The sequence below is a fragment of the Trachymyrmex cornetzi genome, unplaced genomic scaffold, assembly GCF_001594075.2.
Source record: "Trachymyrmex cornetzi isolate Tcor2-1 unplaced genomic scaffold, Tcor1.1 scaffold363, whole genome shotgun sequence".
Classification (NCBI taxonomy): domain Eukaryota; kingdom Metazoa; phylum Arthropoda; class Insecta; order Hymenoptera; family Formicidae; genus Trachymyrmex; species Trachymyrmex cornetzi.
This window is the reverse complement of record NW_017298354.1, coordinates 363,053-381,074: the sequence shown is the minus strand read 5'-3', so window position 1 is coordinate 381,074 and position 18,022 is coordinate 363,053. Positions and strand designations below refer to the sequence as shown.

The 18,022-nt window shown below is 30.7% G+C and overlaps 1 protein-coding gene across 10 annotated transcripts in view; it reads right to left on the bottom strand.

Moving 5' to 3' along the window:
- Positions 1 to 1,676: 1,676 nt before the first annotated feature.
- The window catches only part of kar (monocarboxylate transporter 10-like protein kar), a 35,310-nt gene continuing 18,964 nt past the window's right edge, over positions 1,677 to 18,022 (bottom strand). For 6 of the 10 annotated variants that reach the window (XM_018511240.1, XM_018511244.1, XM_018511238.1 and 3 more), the window contains exons 2-9: positions 10,533 to 11,085; positions 8,880 to 9,031; positions 8,513 to 8,786; positions 6,663 to 6,795; positions 5,526 to 5,691; positions 5,137 to 5,383; positions 3,264 to 3,410; positions 1,677 to 2,890 (exon numbers count right to left, since the gene is read on the bottom strand). In XM_018511240.1, coding sequence (XP_018366742.1) covers positions 2,622 to 2,890; positions 3,264 to 3,410; positions 5,137 to 5,383; positions 5,526 to 5,691; positions 6,663 to 6,795; positions 8,513 to 8,786; positions 8,880 to 9,031; positions 10,533 to 11,025 — 1,881 coding nt within the window. In that variant the 5' untranslated portion in view covers positions 11,026 to 11,085 and the 3' untranslated portion in view covers positions 1,677 to 2,621. Of the gene's footprint in view, positions 2,891 to 3,249; positions 3,411 to 5,136; positions 5,384 to 5,525; positions 5,692 to 6,662; positions 6,796 to 8,512; positions 8,787 to 8,879; positions 9,032 to 10,532; positions 11,086 to 13,718; positions 13,725 to 18,022 lie in introns of all 10 variants that reach the window. The other 4 variants (XM_018511237.1, XM_018511235.1, XM_018511241.1 and 1 more) reach the window with 2 other exon arrangements.

Here is an 18,022-nt window from a genome sequence, read left to right as displayed (position 1 = left end):
AAATCTTAATATCTAATTCCTGTTCCTCTATTGTGCTCAGGCCCTAAGACCGTCTTAAGTAATGTCTTAATGCCCATTTCCACCAATGTAGATTAACTTTAATCTTGGTTCTACTTACTCTTCGTCTTTTTCTAATCTTTAGAACTAGAAAAAGACAAAGAGTAAGTTGAACCGAGATTAAAGTTAATCTGCGTTGGTAGAAACGGGCCTAAATCGAATATGCTATGAGAGACCTTCAACAAATTCTAGTATTTAAATTTTAAAATAAAGACCTGAACTTTTTTTGTTCATAACTTTTTAACGAATAACCGAGCGACGGCTAAAACTTGTTGAAGATCACTCAAGGTTATGATTTTGACAACATATGTCAAGGTCAGGGTCATTGGAGGGAGGAGGTCCCCTGATCGAGATATTTACCTTAAGATTTTTTAAGAAAATGTATAATAATTATTTATATAAATACCTAACTGAGAATATATGGTAAATTAAAAAATCGGTGCTTATAAAAATTATTATATATTTTTAAAATAATATAATTATTATATGATTATTCAAGAGAACTTTGCGTTTAGTAAATATTTTTTAAAATATTGATTGATTTTTTCCTACTTTGTTCTAATTTGGATTTTTATATTCTTTTTGTTACAGAATCATTGTAGCGACCTTGCAGATAACTTCGCATTAAACCTTTAAATTAATAAGTAGAGTAAAATTTTTACGTTATTTGACAATTGTATTCAGTGATTTATTTATTATACTTGTCCTTTATTTATTTTTATTATTTGTTACGGGAATGTTTCTGTTGAGGTAACGGATATGTGGTAATTTCATTAATATACTAACTATATAGTTAGATGCATATACGCATCAATTTAATAAAAATATACGGATAAATATATATATAGCATTCCACACATCCGTTGCCTTAAAATGGATATGTTATAACAGATTAGGATAAATTTAATTCTAAATACCTTTTCATTATGGAATTTATTGTGCACGCACTTTTAAATTTATAGTATCACGTTACAATTTTTTTTCATGTTCTTTGAAATTGTTTAATACAATTTTAAACTTATCTATAAATTTAACTATTATACGCATTTTATTGTCGCTAACTTTTCGACGACTATCCAATTTATTTGCAAAATACGAGTCATTCAATCGTTCTACTGTTCAACCATTTTTTCTCACAAGGAATTTTGTGAGCGACTTTAATATATAAAAAAAATTTTATACTATTAGGGTTTTTATATTTGTATATATTATATTTTACATTTGTATATTTTTGACTTACCGTTTTAACAATATAGCATTTATTAAATTTTATAAATAAAAAACAAATAGAGGGCTAATGAGAATTTTTAATCGCGGTAATTCGTGCGTAAAGAAATTTATTTTATATTACAATAAGTCAACTATTAAATTTTAACTGTATTTGAACATTGAGAATGACCCGATAGAGGTTGAAACGTCTGTTTCATTTTTATCACTTCTATGTTTATTAATATACCCAGCAAACGCTACATATTCATGAAATATTCATAAAATGTTCTTAAAATTCCCCAAAAAACATTCCAAGAATACAACAAAATATTCCAAATATTTACATATATAAAAGAAACATTCAAATGTCAGTTAAAAATATCATTTGTATGCCATTACATATTCCCAGCATGCTCCGTACTATATTCCGCAAAATTTTAATTTTTCTAAAAATTTCAGATCAGGTCCATGAATCAGTTTTTAAACAAAATTTTACTTTGGAAAACGCATTTAATGGGTTTTCACCTTGAAGCCCAATTTTGGGACTCACTTCACAGACGAAGTACTGCGTTCCTTATATTATAGCTATAGGCTAATAGGGAGTTTTTGCAATAACATGAATCTAGATATGATGAACGCTAAAATCACGTTATTCTTTTCTTAAGTAATTGTTAAGAAGATAACCTGATCTTAGCGTTCACCGTATTTGGATAAACGATATTACAAAAACTCCCTATTCTCTCTCAGGTGATTCTTATTTACGAATAAATGCTCTTTGCCGCAGCCCTCTAACGGCGGAGATGTGTACTGCTCGCTCACTCGCGATTTTTGTGAAATATGCAAGGAATATTCACATAATATTCTGAATATTTCATCGACATTTGCACATTCTGTGACGATTTTTTTACTGTTCCGGAACATTCGATACATTAATTGGTAATACGAATCGAACTTTCTATGAATATTTAACGTTAGCTGGGATATATCACATTAAACATCCAGCTTGGGCTCGTAATCTTTTCTTTCGTATTTATTAAAATTTTTTCAAATTATTGAGTTCTTTATTAGTACCCTTATATAATTATTGAATATAAAAAAAGCAACCATATTTTTTAATGGATTTCGTCTTTATTTTCATTTAGGCTATGTTCGGATTCCCACGCGAGTGTCACCTAGATATCGCTTTATTCTTTTTGTTTACCGAACGTTAAACGAGAATAACAAAACATCTGGGAACCAACCGGATTGGAATCTAAACACACTTGCAGGTGAATAACGAACAATGGAATTCTTCAGAGCAAAGAATTTGCTATGTCAGAATGCAAATTTAAAATATGTAAAACATTGATGATTTACTATAAATTGTAAGAAAAACTTATGCTCGGATATCGTGAGATCCTCTCTCCATGAAGTAATGGTTCACTCTCCGAATATCTGCAATTGGCATACTTGTATTGATAACTATTGCGTGCTGAACAGTTTTGCAATTTAACCGGTTGTTTGACACAATAGCACTGAGACGATGGCAGGGATTTGCACATTGTACTGTATTTCTCTTGCATCGCTGATTCGCATGTTTGCCCGACTATGCTCACCGGCGAAAAATCACTATTCTTCATTCTTGCTGCAAATTTAATAATTTTAAAGTACAAAATATAATTAAATATCAGCAAGTATAGGATAGAATACATTCTAGTCTGTAAAAATAAATACAACTATACAAAAGTAAAGGGCATAGCGGTATAAGTATGAGGAAAATGCCTCCATGGTTTTTTTAATTGACTTTTTTTTCTAAGGTAACTTGTATAAAAAAAAAAGCTTCATATCAAATTTTGAACATTTACAATATTGAACATTTGCGTTTCCTTTACTCCCCTTTTCACTTACGTAACATTTTCGATGACTCCCCCCGCCCCCCCCTCCCCCCACTAAGCAAACGTATTTTTTTAATGGTCCCAAATAAAATTGATAACATACAGATACCTGGCTTTACCGACCATTTTGACAATCTGTTTTGCTTGGGATATTCTCAGAATCGTTTAAACTTCCCTCATTATTTTCTTTAACGCATCTTATTAAGAACATCGTCAATGCTCCTATTATCGGAGGAACGCCGGCTAGTAAGAAAGGTAGATCGTAGGTACCTGAGAACAACACAAATAATCTAATTAAGTTATCGTTTACAAGTTTGAGAGAACGGCACATATTATAATAAAATATTTTAGATACTCTCTCGTGATTCGGGAGTACCATACCAGAGCGCACTGAAATAATCCCCTATAGCGTTTAATACAGAGTGTATCAAGTGATTTGGCATGAATATGGTACTTAGTACGCGTACAAAGTACTTGGTGTAAATTGTAGGCTTATATTATACCAGGGTTTGTTCGGGAGGCAACGACTTATGTAAGTATATGTGCGTGCTTTTCAACGATATATCACTTGTTAAGATCGGTGACTAACAGTTAGTGGGCCTCCCTTGTTAGACAATTCTTCAATACACACGATAAATTCAAACGAATTAGTTATATATTCATTACGTTGTGTGATTGGGTATGTTATCAAAAGTAAATGACCAATACGTGATTACAGATTCAACCCGATTGGTTGCACGTTTCATTTCTAGGCACATTGGGTGAGATACAGATAGCAAATATCCTATAAGTACATAATATTATTTAATATTAAGTAATATATTAGGGATATTCTTAAAATATTAAATGTAACGTTTTAATTATATTTTATTAAAATTATATAATATTGAATAATATTCCCGAAATATTAATGGATGGTTATATTTATATGTCCACTCCTGATAGTATTATGTGATTATTAAAAATAACATTATTTAATGTTACTATAATATTGTATGAGCATTAAAAAATATTATAACATTTACTTTAATTTGTAAAACTGTTATCCCAGTTCAGTTTAAGATTACGTTTAAATTCAGAATATTGAATTGAGCAGTATTCACGTTGCACAGAAATTGCTGATATTATTTTTGAATTTAACTGAATTAAAAGGATTCATTTTAACATTCATGAATTTTAACATTTCTGAAAATCTGAATCCATTTTAATCCATTTCAATCCATTTTCATTTGTTAGGATGTAACATCTATGGAATATATATTTCCAAAATATTAAAAATATATAAGGGTGTTTCAGAATTCGCGGATACAGATTGCACAGCGTGATTGTATGTGCCAAAAGAAGCAACTTTTGATTATAGGTACGGTCAACGCGATGCTACAAATGCTTTAAAGCAATTTTTGATTGGTTAGTTTGTAAAATTCTTTTTTTCTAATTGGTCAACCAAACACTTCAAAGCATTTGTAGTGAGACTTTGACCGCAGCCTATAGTATAAGTATGGTATATATGCAAGTATATATGTATATAGTATATATAGTAATTCAGATTGAATTATTTAAGTATTAAAGATCTAGCTTTGACCGTTACGACCATTATTTATATTTTATATTGTTCAATTAAAAAATTAAAGTTTAGAAAGCTTACTTTAAGTACTTTTCAAGTTAGTGCAGCACTCTAAAATAAAACAAAAATACTAATTTTCTATTTTATATAATTTAGAAACGAACTTAACAAATAGTTTTACTTTTCCTCTTTAAAATACATTTTTGAAAACTTGTCTACAATTTTTTTTCATCGAGATATTTAATTTTTCGTCAGATGCGAAAATCGTAAACGTTCCCGTATTTAAGAACGGCGGTGTATATGTTAATTATTAATTTTAAATTGGACGATATAAGACTAAAATAAACAAAACATTTTTCTGCTCCTTATTCACTAAAAAGTACTCTCTTATTCTATTATTAGTACGTGTAAGGCAGTTATGAAAATCATTACCAGTATGATCGTATAGGAGTCCCGCGATTGGTGGACCAACCGTTAGAGGTATAGAACACATCCCCAGAAGAAAGCCTATGGCTTGAGTTGCGCCGCTACGGCCGCAAATATCGAATGCAATCGGACCAAGTAACGATATAAAGCATCCATCGAACAGTCCCATCCCCAGCGAAATGATGAGGAGCATGAGGAACGATTTAGTGACTGGAAGGAGCATCGTGAGGATGCCGATACTTACAAATGATATCTGAAAAAAATGGTTCTTTATTTTTTTGTATCAAGATTTTAGCAAAAGAAAGAGAAGTGCTAAGGTATTTTATTTTATAAAAAAAAAAAAAAAAGATTTTAAACATACTGTTAGAAGCTCGAAGGTCTTATCGAGTACTCACTTGCTGCAAGAATATTCGGTTTACTTTCGGTAGGTCGGCGATGTAGCCAAAAATTAAACGGCCAATACCGGAGGTGATACCGACGCACATGACCGGCAGCTTGCTATCGGCGTCTTTGAATGTCGTAGTCACGAACTTTCCTATGTGAACGTATGGGACGAAGTATCTAAAATAACGATCGAACTTTTTTATTTCTGTAAAAACGGAATAAAACAAAATTTATATAGTGAAAGTTCAATTCTTCACATTCAAATAAGAAAGAGATAGGTGCTATAATCAGGCGAAATCTCTAATTGAGATAATCAGACGTTGGTGGTACTTTTCAGGAAATACATTTTATTCGTGCTTATGCACATGCATCTTAACAAGAACTGAACTGACGAAGAGGCCGATTGTTCCTAAAAACCGATCTGCGCATGCAATTGCGCCCCTTCTTCTATGGGCTAATTGAGGCTTTCCCTTCGCATTCGATCGCGAATGAGAACGCCAAGAACATTAACTAGAAAGCCTCCTTGATGCTCCTTGAGCCTCCTTGAGCCTATGAGGCTCTCTAGCGTTAACAACTAAAAGCATCTACAGTAGAACTTCCCTAACTTCAGTACTTTGTAACTTCTTCATTTCCTCTCTCATATAAAGGAAAGTCCCTTATTATGAGATAGGCACCTAATATGAGAAAGCGGCGTTTCTGCTAAATTAATAAACTCTATCTATTGGTAAATTCATCATGAAGTTATTGCTCTTGGATTGAAAACTATTTAGTGGAAAATTTATTATTAGATCATGCCTATAGTTGTAAAAAAAACATTTTAGAATTTGGGTGTCTTCAAGTTTCATTTAGATGAGCCTTTAAACCTTTATTATTTAATAAGTAAATATTTGACAATAAATTCTTCATGGAGTTCTAATCGAAAATAACCTCTGTTCCTATGTCATAGCAAAAGTCATCGTTAAAGTTAAATGTTATTGTACAATAATAAAAAGGACAACGGGAATGAATCATCGAATGTTTTTGCGATGCTTGGTTCCAACTACCTGAAGACGAGTCTAGAGATACTATGTCTGTAGACTGTGTTGCTGCAACTTTTGTGCTGCAAGTGGCTATTTGTAAGTATAATTATACACAAACAATCAACTTACCCAAAAAGAGCGAGAGGAATAGAAACAGCCCATACGACGTATCGTTTTTTCTTCCAGATAGATACGTTTACGAATTCGTTCAGATGGTTTCGTAAAGATTTCGTTTTATGTGATTTGTCTCTTTGCGATGTTACTGAAAAAAGTGCTCATTAATGTCTCTGGTAAAAGTACCGACCCAATCCCAATGACCTTTACCTTGACATGTACTGTCAAGATCATGACCCCGAGTGACTTCCAACAGGTTTCAACCATCGCTCGTTATTCGTTAAAAAGTTATTATTGTAACAAAAAAGTTTGAAGAAAATAACATTTTACTTCTGATATATGTATAAGAAATAAGATTCAACCGTTTAATTGTACAACATACATATGGTAAAGAGCGTCAATGATCAGTCAAAGTTAGATGTTATAAATATAATATGTATTCTTAATTTTTAAATTTAATTATCTCAGATGTACGCCGAAATATTCGGACATTAATCACAATCGATTTGACACGCTAATAATATAAAAACGATGAGGAACCGAAACATTCGGACATTCCTATATATAAAATAATCCCCTTCCTAAATTAATTCGGTAAAGAACTTATATTGCGAAAAATACCTCAGGATTCGAATCTGGGACCTCTCGACTTTCTGGGGCGAGTGTCTTCAGAGAACTTTAAATTTAATAACTTCTGAACAAATGGTCGGAAATTAGTTTTTCAAAAAAGGATTTAAACTAAAAATATACAGATATTAATATAAATTGTTAGATATTTTTTATGGTTTTTTTTTAATTATTTGGTTTTATATTTCAAAATTTGTCAATTCTTTCCGGTTTTTTACGATTCTTCCAAAGATTTTTGTGTGCGGTTTACATAACATTTTTATAAGCATCGAAAAAATATTTTTTGTGTTATTGGAACATTTCTGAGTTAAATGCCACAAAACATACCTCGATATCATTTTCTGTTTAGCCTCAGAAAAAATTAATAAAAAATTTACTTCCGAAAAAACTGTTTTTGCAATTATTTAAAAAATGTAGGGTGATGGAAAAAAACGGATAACGTAATCGCTTGCATTAAAATCCTACGGAAACATCTTTCAAAGTTTGCCTAAATTTTGTCGGCCTGTGTAATTTTTTTATGCATAACGAGCGGCGGCCAAAACCTGTTGGAGGTTACTTGGAGTCATGACTTTGATAACATATGTCAAGGTCTAGGTCATTGAGGTCTCCTAATCGGTACTTTTATCAATTATACAAACAATTTAATAATTTTTTGATGTTAATAAGCATCTTTAAAAAGGTATACTTTAATAAAATAATACAATTATATTTGTATTTCAGCGGGAAAAATATTTTGTATTTTGTATTTCAAATCGAAAGATTGAAAGTATTTTGTATTTTGTAATTCAAATAATAAGATTGATTGTCAAGCTTGGTATTTGAAATACAAAATATAAAATACTTTTAATCTTTCGATTTGAAATACAAAATACTTGTATATGCTTTGTTGAAATACAAAATACAAAATACTTTTATGTGCTCTGCTGAAATACGAAATTAAAATACAATTATATTACAAATACTGTTTTTACAATAAAAATATTTGAGTAAAAGTATACTTAGCTCGGTATATTTCTGATTTTTTTAGTATTTCTGAAGTGTTTTAATTCGTTACAAAAAAATTTGAGAAATTTTGGAAAAGTTATTTTTAAAAAATTATGTTAAAATAAAATCATATAGAAATTATGAAAAATGTTTAAACTTATATAGAAATTCTGAAAAATTCTACGAAAAATTCTAAAAAAAAATTTGTTCTAGGGATATAAACTTACATAAATACGAGTTTCAAAAAAACTTACATGGAATTGGCTTAAAAAGAATCGCGCAAGCCATGATAATAGCTGTGAGTACGGCCAAGCTCCTCAATGTTCCTTCTAGGCCTAAACGCAGTATCAGGACCTCCATTAGAGATGGCAATAGTGTCGTGAATATTGAGCTTCCGGCTGTGACAATACCGTTCACCAGTCCCAGATATTTTTTGAAGTAGTGACCCAATATCGCTAGACTAGGGGTATAAGCGAGACTTGCACCAAGCCCGTACATAACACCGTATGTTAAAAAAAGCAGTTCCACCTGACAGACACATGTAACGGTAACGTGTACAATTCCGAAACAAATTTGAATAGAGATCACAATTATTAGAAGCATCTTTTTATCTTCCGTTACCTTGGCCGTCAGTAGCGAGGAAAGAAGCAGGCCAACGGATGCAATTGCACCTCCCACGAAGGTAGTTGTCTGGATGCCGAACTTATCCGTTAATATACCGGCGACCGGAGACAGAAAGAACGTGGTTCCAATAGTTAGTGAGCCTACTAAAGCTGAAACAATTTTGCCAAGTTGTCTGATAAATAATAAAATGCTCACAGAATCGAAAACGATTCTTTTTGTTAAAAAAGGAGGCATTCATCGTTTATTTCTTTTAATTTCAAAATTATGTCGTTATTTGCTGTTTTATTTCTTAATTAATACTCTCAACATTTATATTTTTTATATCTGTAATTAAATTTGATATAATTAAATCGATTAAAATTCTGTTAAATAAATGTCAGGCCTCGAGAGCAAGCATTTTCATCGTTTCATAACAAAGAATAAAGAGATAACTAAAAATCTGGAATAATAAACATGCATGTATCAATAATAGGCAAGTTAATTAATCTAATGAGAGAATCGATCGATCGAATGCATGTTATAAATTAACAGCGTAGATTAACAATTTATGAATTATATTTCTCTTTCCATTATGAGGATTGATGATTAAGTAGCATCAACAAGAGAGTAGCACGAATTAGCTTCTATTACTATAAATGACTGTCTAATTGTCGTACAATTTAAATCCTTGGTATTTAAGGGCTCTGTCTATATAAACAATCACCCTCGTGACTTTTAATTTATATGTCATTCAGATAGTTCCATTAATTAATTTCATAAATTTCATGAGTCATTGTGTTTATTAATATTATTAATCCTATTATTAATATTAAAAAAAAAGAGTGATACGTACCAAACTATCTCTTTCTTTTTAAATCGATAGTGGCAATTTCATTAAAACGCGCGGTCTATTTTATATTTATTACACCTAGGAATAATTCCTTCCTCTCAATGCGATTTGATTTAAATGCGAAAAGAGCAAACAGCAAAGCAAGCAAAGACAAACGATAATTATTCTTTTGCTTTCATGGAAAAGCGATAAATTGATTGACTATTGCGCTATACCATTCGCGCGGCAAGCGTTGCCGCATTCTGTGTGCCAGAGCCATAAGATCTCCTCGTTAGAGGACTTCGCTTCTAATTTTTAAGCCGAAGAACTTAACAGTGAATTAAAATTAAATAATTTTTTCTTTCTTTTTTATAAAAATACGTTGTAATCAAACGATTGTATCATAATATTATTGAAGCTAATTAAAGCAAATAAATTTTATAATGGTATGATGTAAATGCGACTATATTGTGTAATCTTTTTAATTTTTACATTTGTAAATGCGACTATATTTTGATCCTTTATAATTTTTAATTTTTTACTGTAAATTTTTATGAAGATAGCTCAAATTTAATCTAGAGCCGAAACGTTTATTTTACATTATATTATATTTATTAATTTTAAATTCGACATTGTTGATTTGCGCACTACTTCTCGCGCTAACTCATCTAGTCCATGTTTTTATTGTTTATAAATTTTATGCTTTCTAAGATATTACAACAGAATATCAAATCGATAAAACATACTTACGATAATTATTTCTTACAAAATTAAGAAGTAAAATTAATAATGTGCCACAATATTATCTCTTTTAAAGTTAATATCGTGGAAAGGTTTCGTACCTGCTTTGGAGGAGACTTCGGTTTCGCCGGCTTCTATCAGTCGTTTTTGTAGCTCTTGATAGATGAGGGAATACGAATTGATGATGCTGAACAGTACACCGTTGATTGTGAAGCTACCGACCATAATCATCCAGGCCCTGAGGCCACCATCAGGTGGCTCGACGATCGTATTCGCCGGCTCGTTTGCGTGGTTTTCATCATCGAAATCTCCCTTTCGGCACATCGCACTACCATCCGTCTGTGACGCCACCGCATTCTCCATTTTATGTATTCTCCTAAGCTTTCCGATCGGTGCATCAATCGTTACTGCCGCGCTCTCAGCCAGAAGGGGATTGCCTGAATCGAAATTATCGAGGTCGGCCTGAACATGACTTGACGTACCGATTGGATCATCTGTGGTTGTGCGATTGACTATTCGGATCGATCCGGCAGCGTCATCTTCTAGACCGAAGCTGCTGATGCCCCCATTACCGGCTTCTTCGCCGATCGCCATTGTTATTGTCAGTTATCTGTGTTGATTATTGGCTGTGCTCGTTGAAGAAATAATTGTAAACTACAAAAAAAAAACGTTTTATTTCGAATTTTATATGCCAAATTAAAGTGCACAAAAAAATTATGTAGTTTGCAACTGCGTGTCTTTTGTAAAAAGAAGCTATGTACTTTCTTTACAACAATTGATTCATCGCATTATTCTGTGCATAAAAGTATATTAAAATACAGTTCCAAACAATAAATAATTTACGAGATATTCTATGATAAAGAGATTTCATGTTAAACTGTGCTAGAATAACATATAAAATATCTTATAAACACTCGTACAAAGATAACAGAGGAAAGTCCCCTATCATGAGTAGAGATGGGATCAAATTCAATATGTACTTAAAAATTCAAGTCAAATCCAATAATTTAGCTTCATTTTCGAATAATACTTATAAGAAATAATGTTTCGTACTTTATACTTGCAAAGTAATCGATCCCAACTGGTTAGTTTCGAATCTTACAAACGAATATCTACAAGATTCGAAATATACTTACAAAGTACTTTTTATCGTACAAAATCGAATCTTTTACAAATAGTACTCGAACTCTTAATAGGGCTGTTAGCGAAATACAGAAGGAAATTTTCCTTATTTTTCTTGATTTTTCCGATCATTTTTTGAAAAAATTCCCTGACTAAAAACTTGAGAAAGAAAAACTTTGAATAGAAACAAAAAAAATGTTAAAACATTTTATTTTACAGTACTATAAAATATAATCATGAGATAGACGCCTAATATGAGATAGCGTTTCTTATACTAAATTAATAAATGCTATCTATTGGTTCCACCAAGAATTTATTGTTCTTAGATTGAGAACTATTTAGTAGAAAATTAATTATTAGATAATGCCTGTAGTCGTTGTAAAAAAACATTTTAGAATTTGGGTGTCTTCAAGTTTCATTGAGATAAGCCTTTAAACCTTTATTATTTAATAAGTAAATATTTGACAATAAATTCTTAAATTCGTAAACATGTTTATACAAAGAATTAATAAATAAAAGTATGGAAGGATAAAAAATTCATGAAAAGGTCGAAATATAATTAATGGATCTAAGATATTAGTATTATTTTATAAATTTAAACCCTGCTTTTGCTTTCGAATATGTGTCATTTTGGAAATCAATCTCTTATTTAAAATTTTTTCTTCGTCTAAAATCTAATATCATTCCAAACGAATTCATGTTCAAAATTAACTTTATATTCCAGAACAATAGAATGTTAGTATTTCTGTTTAGTTCTTATTCTCGTTTTTAATAAACGTCCGGTTTGGGTTACGTATGAGACATTATCACCGCAATCAATTCTGTACGACATTTGAGTGCGAGAGAGTAGATAAATTATCTTTTTGTACTCTAATAAAAATATTCAATTTATTGAAGCTGGTGTCCATCATGCATATTGTAAAATTGTTTTAAAAAATCTTCTAAATTTTTCATGAATTATATGGTATAAGAATATAAGAATATATTCCATTGTGCATAATGGCGGCAGACTAAATCAGAACCACCAATCAAATGCTTGCCCCAAAGTTAATGAAATGCATATGGTAGCAATCAAGTTCCTTTTTACAATTTGGGGCAACGTTTTGATTGGTCAAAAAGCAGTCAGCATGTTCAAGATGACGCATCCTTGTGAATAGAATACTTTATGCCATGATTAAAAGTATATAGAATATATATCCCCGTATAAATAGTAAAAAACTCCTTTTTTATCTTGTAGACTAACCGAAATAGAGAGATCTAACAAATATAATATCAAATTAAACGGTTCTAACTGAACTCCATTGCAAACAGTGATTACTTAGAAAAATTATCAATGTTATCAATGTTAAAGAAAGGAGGGGTATGCATAATTTTTGCACGTAAAGTAAATATTACGATATAATAAAAATTATATCTTTCGTTCTAACGAATACAACGATGTATGATATAACAAAATTTTTCAAATTATGCAAGTTATTTCAGTTTAAAATTTTGTGGGCGACTAATACCTTTTCAACTTCGGTCCTGCGTTGTCGCTAACTTCCAACTGTCGCATTGATGATTAAGGTGTTAACATGTTATCATCTGATCAATGCGAGAGTTAGCTACACCGCAGAGCTGAAACTGAAAAGGTAGTAGTCGCCCGCAAAATTTTAAACCGAAATAACTGTATAATTTAAAAAAAAAATACCTATATAAGGACCATACACTAGCTGTTTCTTTATCTTTATTACATAGATCATTATAAATATAAACGTCTTTTTTTACATAGATTATTACAAATATAAACGGTTCCAACCCTATGTTTAGATCATTTTCAATACAATTTAGTAAGTAACGGATTTACAGCATTTCGTCATTAGAGAATAAAGTTGCAAATAAATCGTCCGAAATGTAACGCGTAGAATTCATGTAATCGTTCATATAATACAGCAAACTCGTCAAATACAATGTAATGTAGAGATACTTTGTCGAGTTTATATCTGATATTTGAATATATCTTAAAGGAATTACAATAAGTATAACGAGTTAAAGTAATAGAATATATAACGGTATAAAATATAAAATTGAAATATAAGTATAAATAGAAAAATGCAAATATAGGAACTTACATTGTATCATCTTATTGAATGCTGTGAGTGTGCGAGTTATATATTGAGGTTAACACTAGACTAAACCAACTCTCGATATATAGCATATGTTTGACGAACTAATGACATGTCGTTTAAGAGAGGAAGCATCAAGACGTTGATAAAAACTCTAGATAGATAGGGTCAAGAGATTCGATATCTCTTTATAAATTTAAACCAGCAGCCATCATATTTTCACGTTCCATCTATCTCCCTAGTATCTTCGTTCACTGTTAGTTATTAAGAAGGGACACAAAAAAGAAAGTGAACCATAAAAGAAAAGCAATTTGAAGACAAAAAAGTACAATTACACAAAAAAAATGAGTAGAAAGGAGCAGCATTAATGAATTCTCTCTCTATATTTTCGCTCATTCTCGATCTTGCTTTAGCTGGCTGAATCATCTCAGATCTCACCTTAACTAGCTAGATCACCTCAGATATTGCCTGGTTTTTTTGTGATTGGTTGATTGGTTCTTGAGCTTTCTTGTTAGAGCTTTTGAGTCTAGCTAGATATCGATTTTATGATTTGTGATATAATTTATGCAATTTTGGACCATTTGATACACCGTATATCTCAGAAATTTGATGTGATACAAATTTTCCGACAACGGATTTTATTTTAGAACGTCAAAATATGTAGAAAACAATTGGTCTTCTTTCAGGAACAGAACCTTTATATAATTAATGGTCCTGTGTAATGATGCCAAAGATAACGAATAGGCATTGAAGAAGTTTTCCAAAAAAGCCTGTTAATATATTCATTTAAAAAATCTAACAATAAAAGATCTACACAAAACACAAAAAAAATTAAAAACAGACAAATATAAAAAAAAGATAAAAATAATAGAATGACCACCATGTCCTCGCCGTTGTATTTGAATTTGACTGAGAGTGGTCAAGCAGATCATTTTCATTGGGTGAAACAAATAATTATCAGCCATCTAGTATCCACTATTTTTTCAGATTTTGTTTTAAATTCGAATTTTTTCCACTTTAGCAGTACGCAATAGAAGACGTCGGAAGATAGTGCATTCATTCACAGAAAAAAAAGACTATTCTTAAATCAACCACAATATACTCATATATAATCAAAAATATTGTAATCTTGATTTAAAAATTTTAATCTTGAATTTGTATTGATATAAAATTTTTAATTGAACAAGTCTTGAATTAAGTGCAAAGTAATATTTGCATCAAAACAAATTTAATCAAATCGAGATTGATATCTTTGAAGCAAAATTATAATATTTTTGCTTATATATGAATATATTATGGTTGATTTAAGAATAGTTTTTTTTTCTGTGTGTTGTATTGTATAAAATATATTAAAATGTAGGTAACTTTAGTCGAGCACAAACATTTTGGATCGGCTATTTTGAATTCGCTTCAATGATTCATTGATGTTTTAATTCGAATCATTGATGTTTCCATTTAATTAATAGATTCGTAGTCAACTTGCCTTGCTCAGATTCATTTTGATAAAAAATTCGATTACTGCAACCCTACGTATAAGGGCCACATACAAAATGCCATAAGCTGCATAAGCATATAGCATAAGACCGCTGGACCAATGAACATGCAAATCTTATGCAATGTGGCGTCTTTTTGTCGAATGATTATTGGTCTAGTGATCTTATGCTATGCTTATGCAGCTTTAAACTCCCTGGTAAAAAAATTTTGCTAAAATTATTCTACGTTTTGGAACATTTCAACGAAATGGCTAAAAATTTGCTGAAATTTCACTAAAAGTAGATTTTTTAGCTAACATATTGAAAAATTGCTGAAATTTTTCTGAAATTGAACCGAAATTTCTCTGAAATTTTGCTGAAATTTTTACTGAAATTTCTTTGAACTTTTCAGCTAAAATCGCTGAAATTAAACTGAAATTTTTCTAAACTGCTGAAAAGTGTTCCAAAACGTGAAATAATTTCAGCGAAATTTTTCCACCAAGTAATTTTGTGTGTGGTGGCCCTAAAACTGAATGTCGGAGGTGCCATTTTAGATTCCCTACTTTGCATAATTTGCCATATTTAATAACAGAATCATTATGAATGACTCTTAAAATTTCTAAGTACTAATTATCATGAGAAACTTTCGCAATACATCCGATTCGTGTTAAGTTCTAGCGTGGTACAAAAATTCGACTTACAAAAGGAGACATATATAACATAAAAAAAAATCTACTTTCTCCGCATTTCTGGAACTTGTATTTCTAGGAAATGTAAAACTATTTTTACTATTTCATGTAGGTCCCAAACAACAACTTTTTGTGGTTAACTAAGGTTCCGCAAAGGGCCCAAAAATCAGACTTTTCCTCTTTTAGTGGTATATTATACATCTGCAGATAGGAAGGCTGTAACTATTTTTTTGGAACAAAATTTTTTGTGTCAAAATGAATCTCGTCTAAAAAAAATTTTTCGAGAGTTCATTGCACTGGAAGATGCGCAATGACATATTTACCGTCTCATTTGCTACTACACAAAAGTCCGCGATGCGAGCTTGATAATTGTCTTTGAAGCCGGATGATGTAGTTTCAAAGACTGCGACTTAACCGTTTAACTGCTGATTTGACGCATCGATGTAAGATAGGACCTTGTGTGTGTGTGTCGCGTGAGGAACATTTCGCTTCCTGAAGTCTACTTACATACCGATCGAACATCCACGATCAAAGTCGAAGTGAATGATAATGAAACTGTTGTGATGTAGCGCAATAAAAATACATATAGCTTTCTTCTCTTATGCGTCGCATGTGATTTACATACTATTATATATATTTATATATACATATATATATCACATTGTAAACTTGATAATGATCAAAACAGTGAAATATCAAGTTTATCATCGTATCGGTGATGAAGTAACTTAATAGAAACTGATGACTCTCATTATTAATTAATACAATTATCACAATGTTGGTCTTTTTTTATGAGAAAATAGCAAATCTCTATTCAAATGCTACGAAAGATGCGATGTACGACTGTCATTCTATAAAATACACACACACACACACACACACACACACACACACACACACACACACACACACACACACAGTATAACATAATAATTATTTTTCTATGATAAAAATACAAGCATTTTTATTACAAGTAAATTAATTATTAACGCACTAACTGTTACATCATTCGTATACAGGGTGTCTCGCAATTAATGACAAAGCGCTCTTGTTTAGATAGAACGGATTACTGAGTCAAAGTTCTCTACCATTTTGCAATTTTTGCAATAGTTAACAAAATATTAATTACTAAAAGTCGCCGAGAGAGAGAGAGAGAGAGAATATTGGTAGTCAATAATTTTTTATTCAGATACTATCAACTTCACAGGAAAACAGTAAAAAATGTAAATTATTTATTTTCTTTTTTTTTCAGAATTTTTTAACTTTTCAACTTTTTTAATATTGCATTTTCTTATTGGCAACTATTTTTACCAACATGAGAAAATGCGGTACTAAAAAATTCTGAAAAAATTCTCAGAACTCTATGAGAAAAAAATAAACAAGTTTTGTCATTTGCTATTTTTCTGTATAGTTTATAGTACTCGAGTAAAACATTATTGAAACCTAATTTTCACTTTTAGTAATTAATATTTTGTTGACTGTTGCGAAAACTGCAAAATAATAGAGGACTTATTGACTCATCCTTGGGAAAATTTACTTTAGAAAACTTAAAAAAATACTTAAAATTTACTGCAAAGAAAACCTAAGGAATAAAGATAAATTTGAACAGTTTAAACTTTTTTTAAAAGTAATTTTAAAACTTACTTAAGAACAACTGAAAGAAATTAACGCGCTGTGCCGATTATATTAAAGTCATTCTTGAAAAACTTTAAAAATTTTAGGTTATTTTGGCTTAATCTTTTACACACTTTGAATTACCTCAAAATTTTTAAGTAAATTCTTAATTACTTTTAAAAACTTCGATTTCGTTAAAAGTAAATTTCTCCAAGGGCAGTTTAGCCTGCCCTATCTACACAAGAGCACTTTGCTAATAATTGCGTGACACCCTGTGTAAATAATAACTTTATAATAAACTTCCAGGAAGCCGTTTTTATTATTTATTATTTTCGCCATAAAACATTACTATATCTTATAATATTTTAATTGAAAATAATGTTTTATGGCAAAGAAAAGTAAATTATATCCTATATAAAAAAACGCGTTTGATTTATTTGAATTTTTGCTACGAAACAAAATATCATTCATATGTGAACAATGTTCACATGTCATTCATATTTGATAACCGATATAAAAATTGTTTAATTATGTCAGTTGTACATTAACAATATAGGTTAGTAACTGTCAATTTTTATTACGATATCAC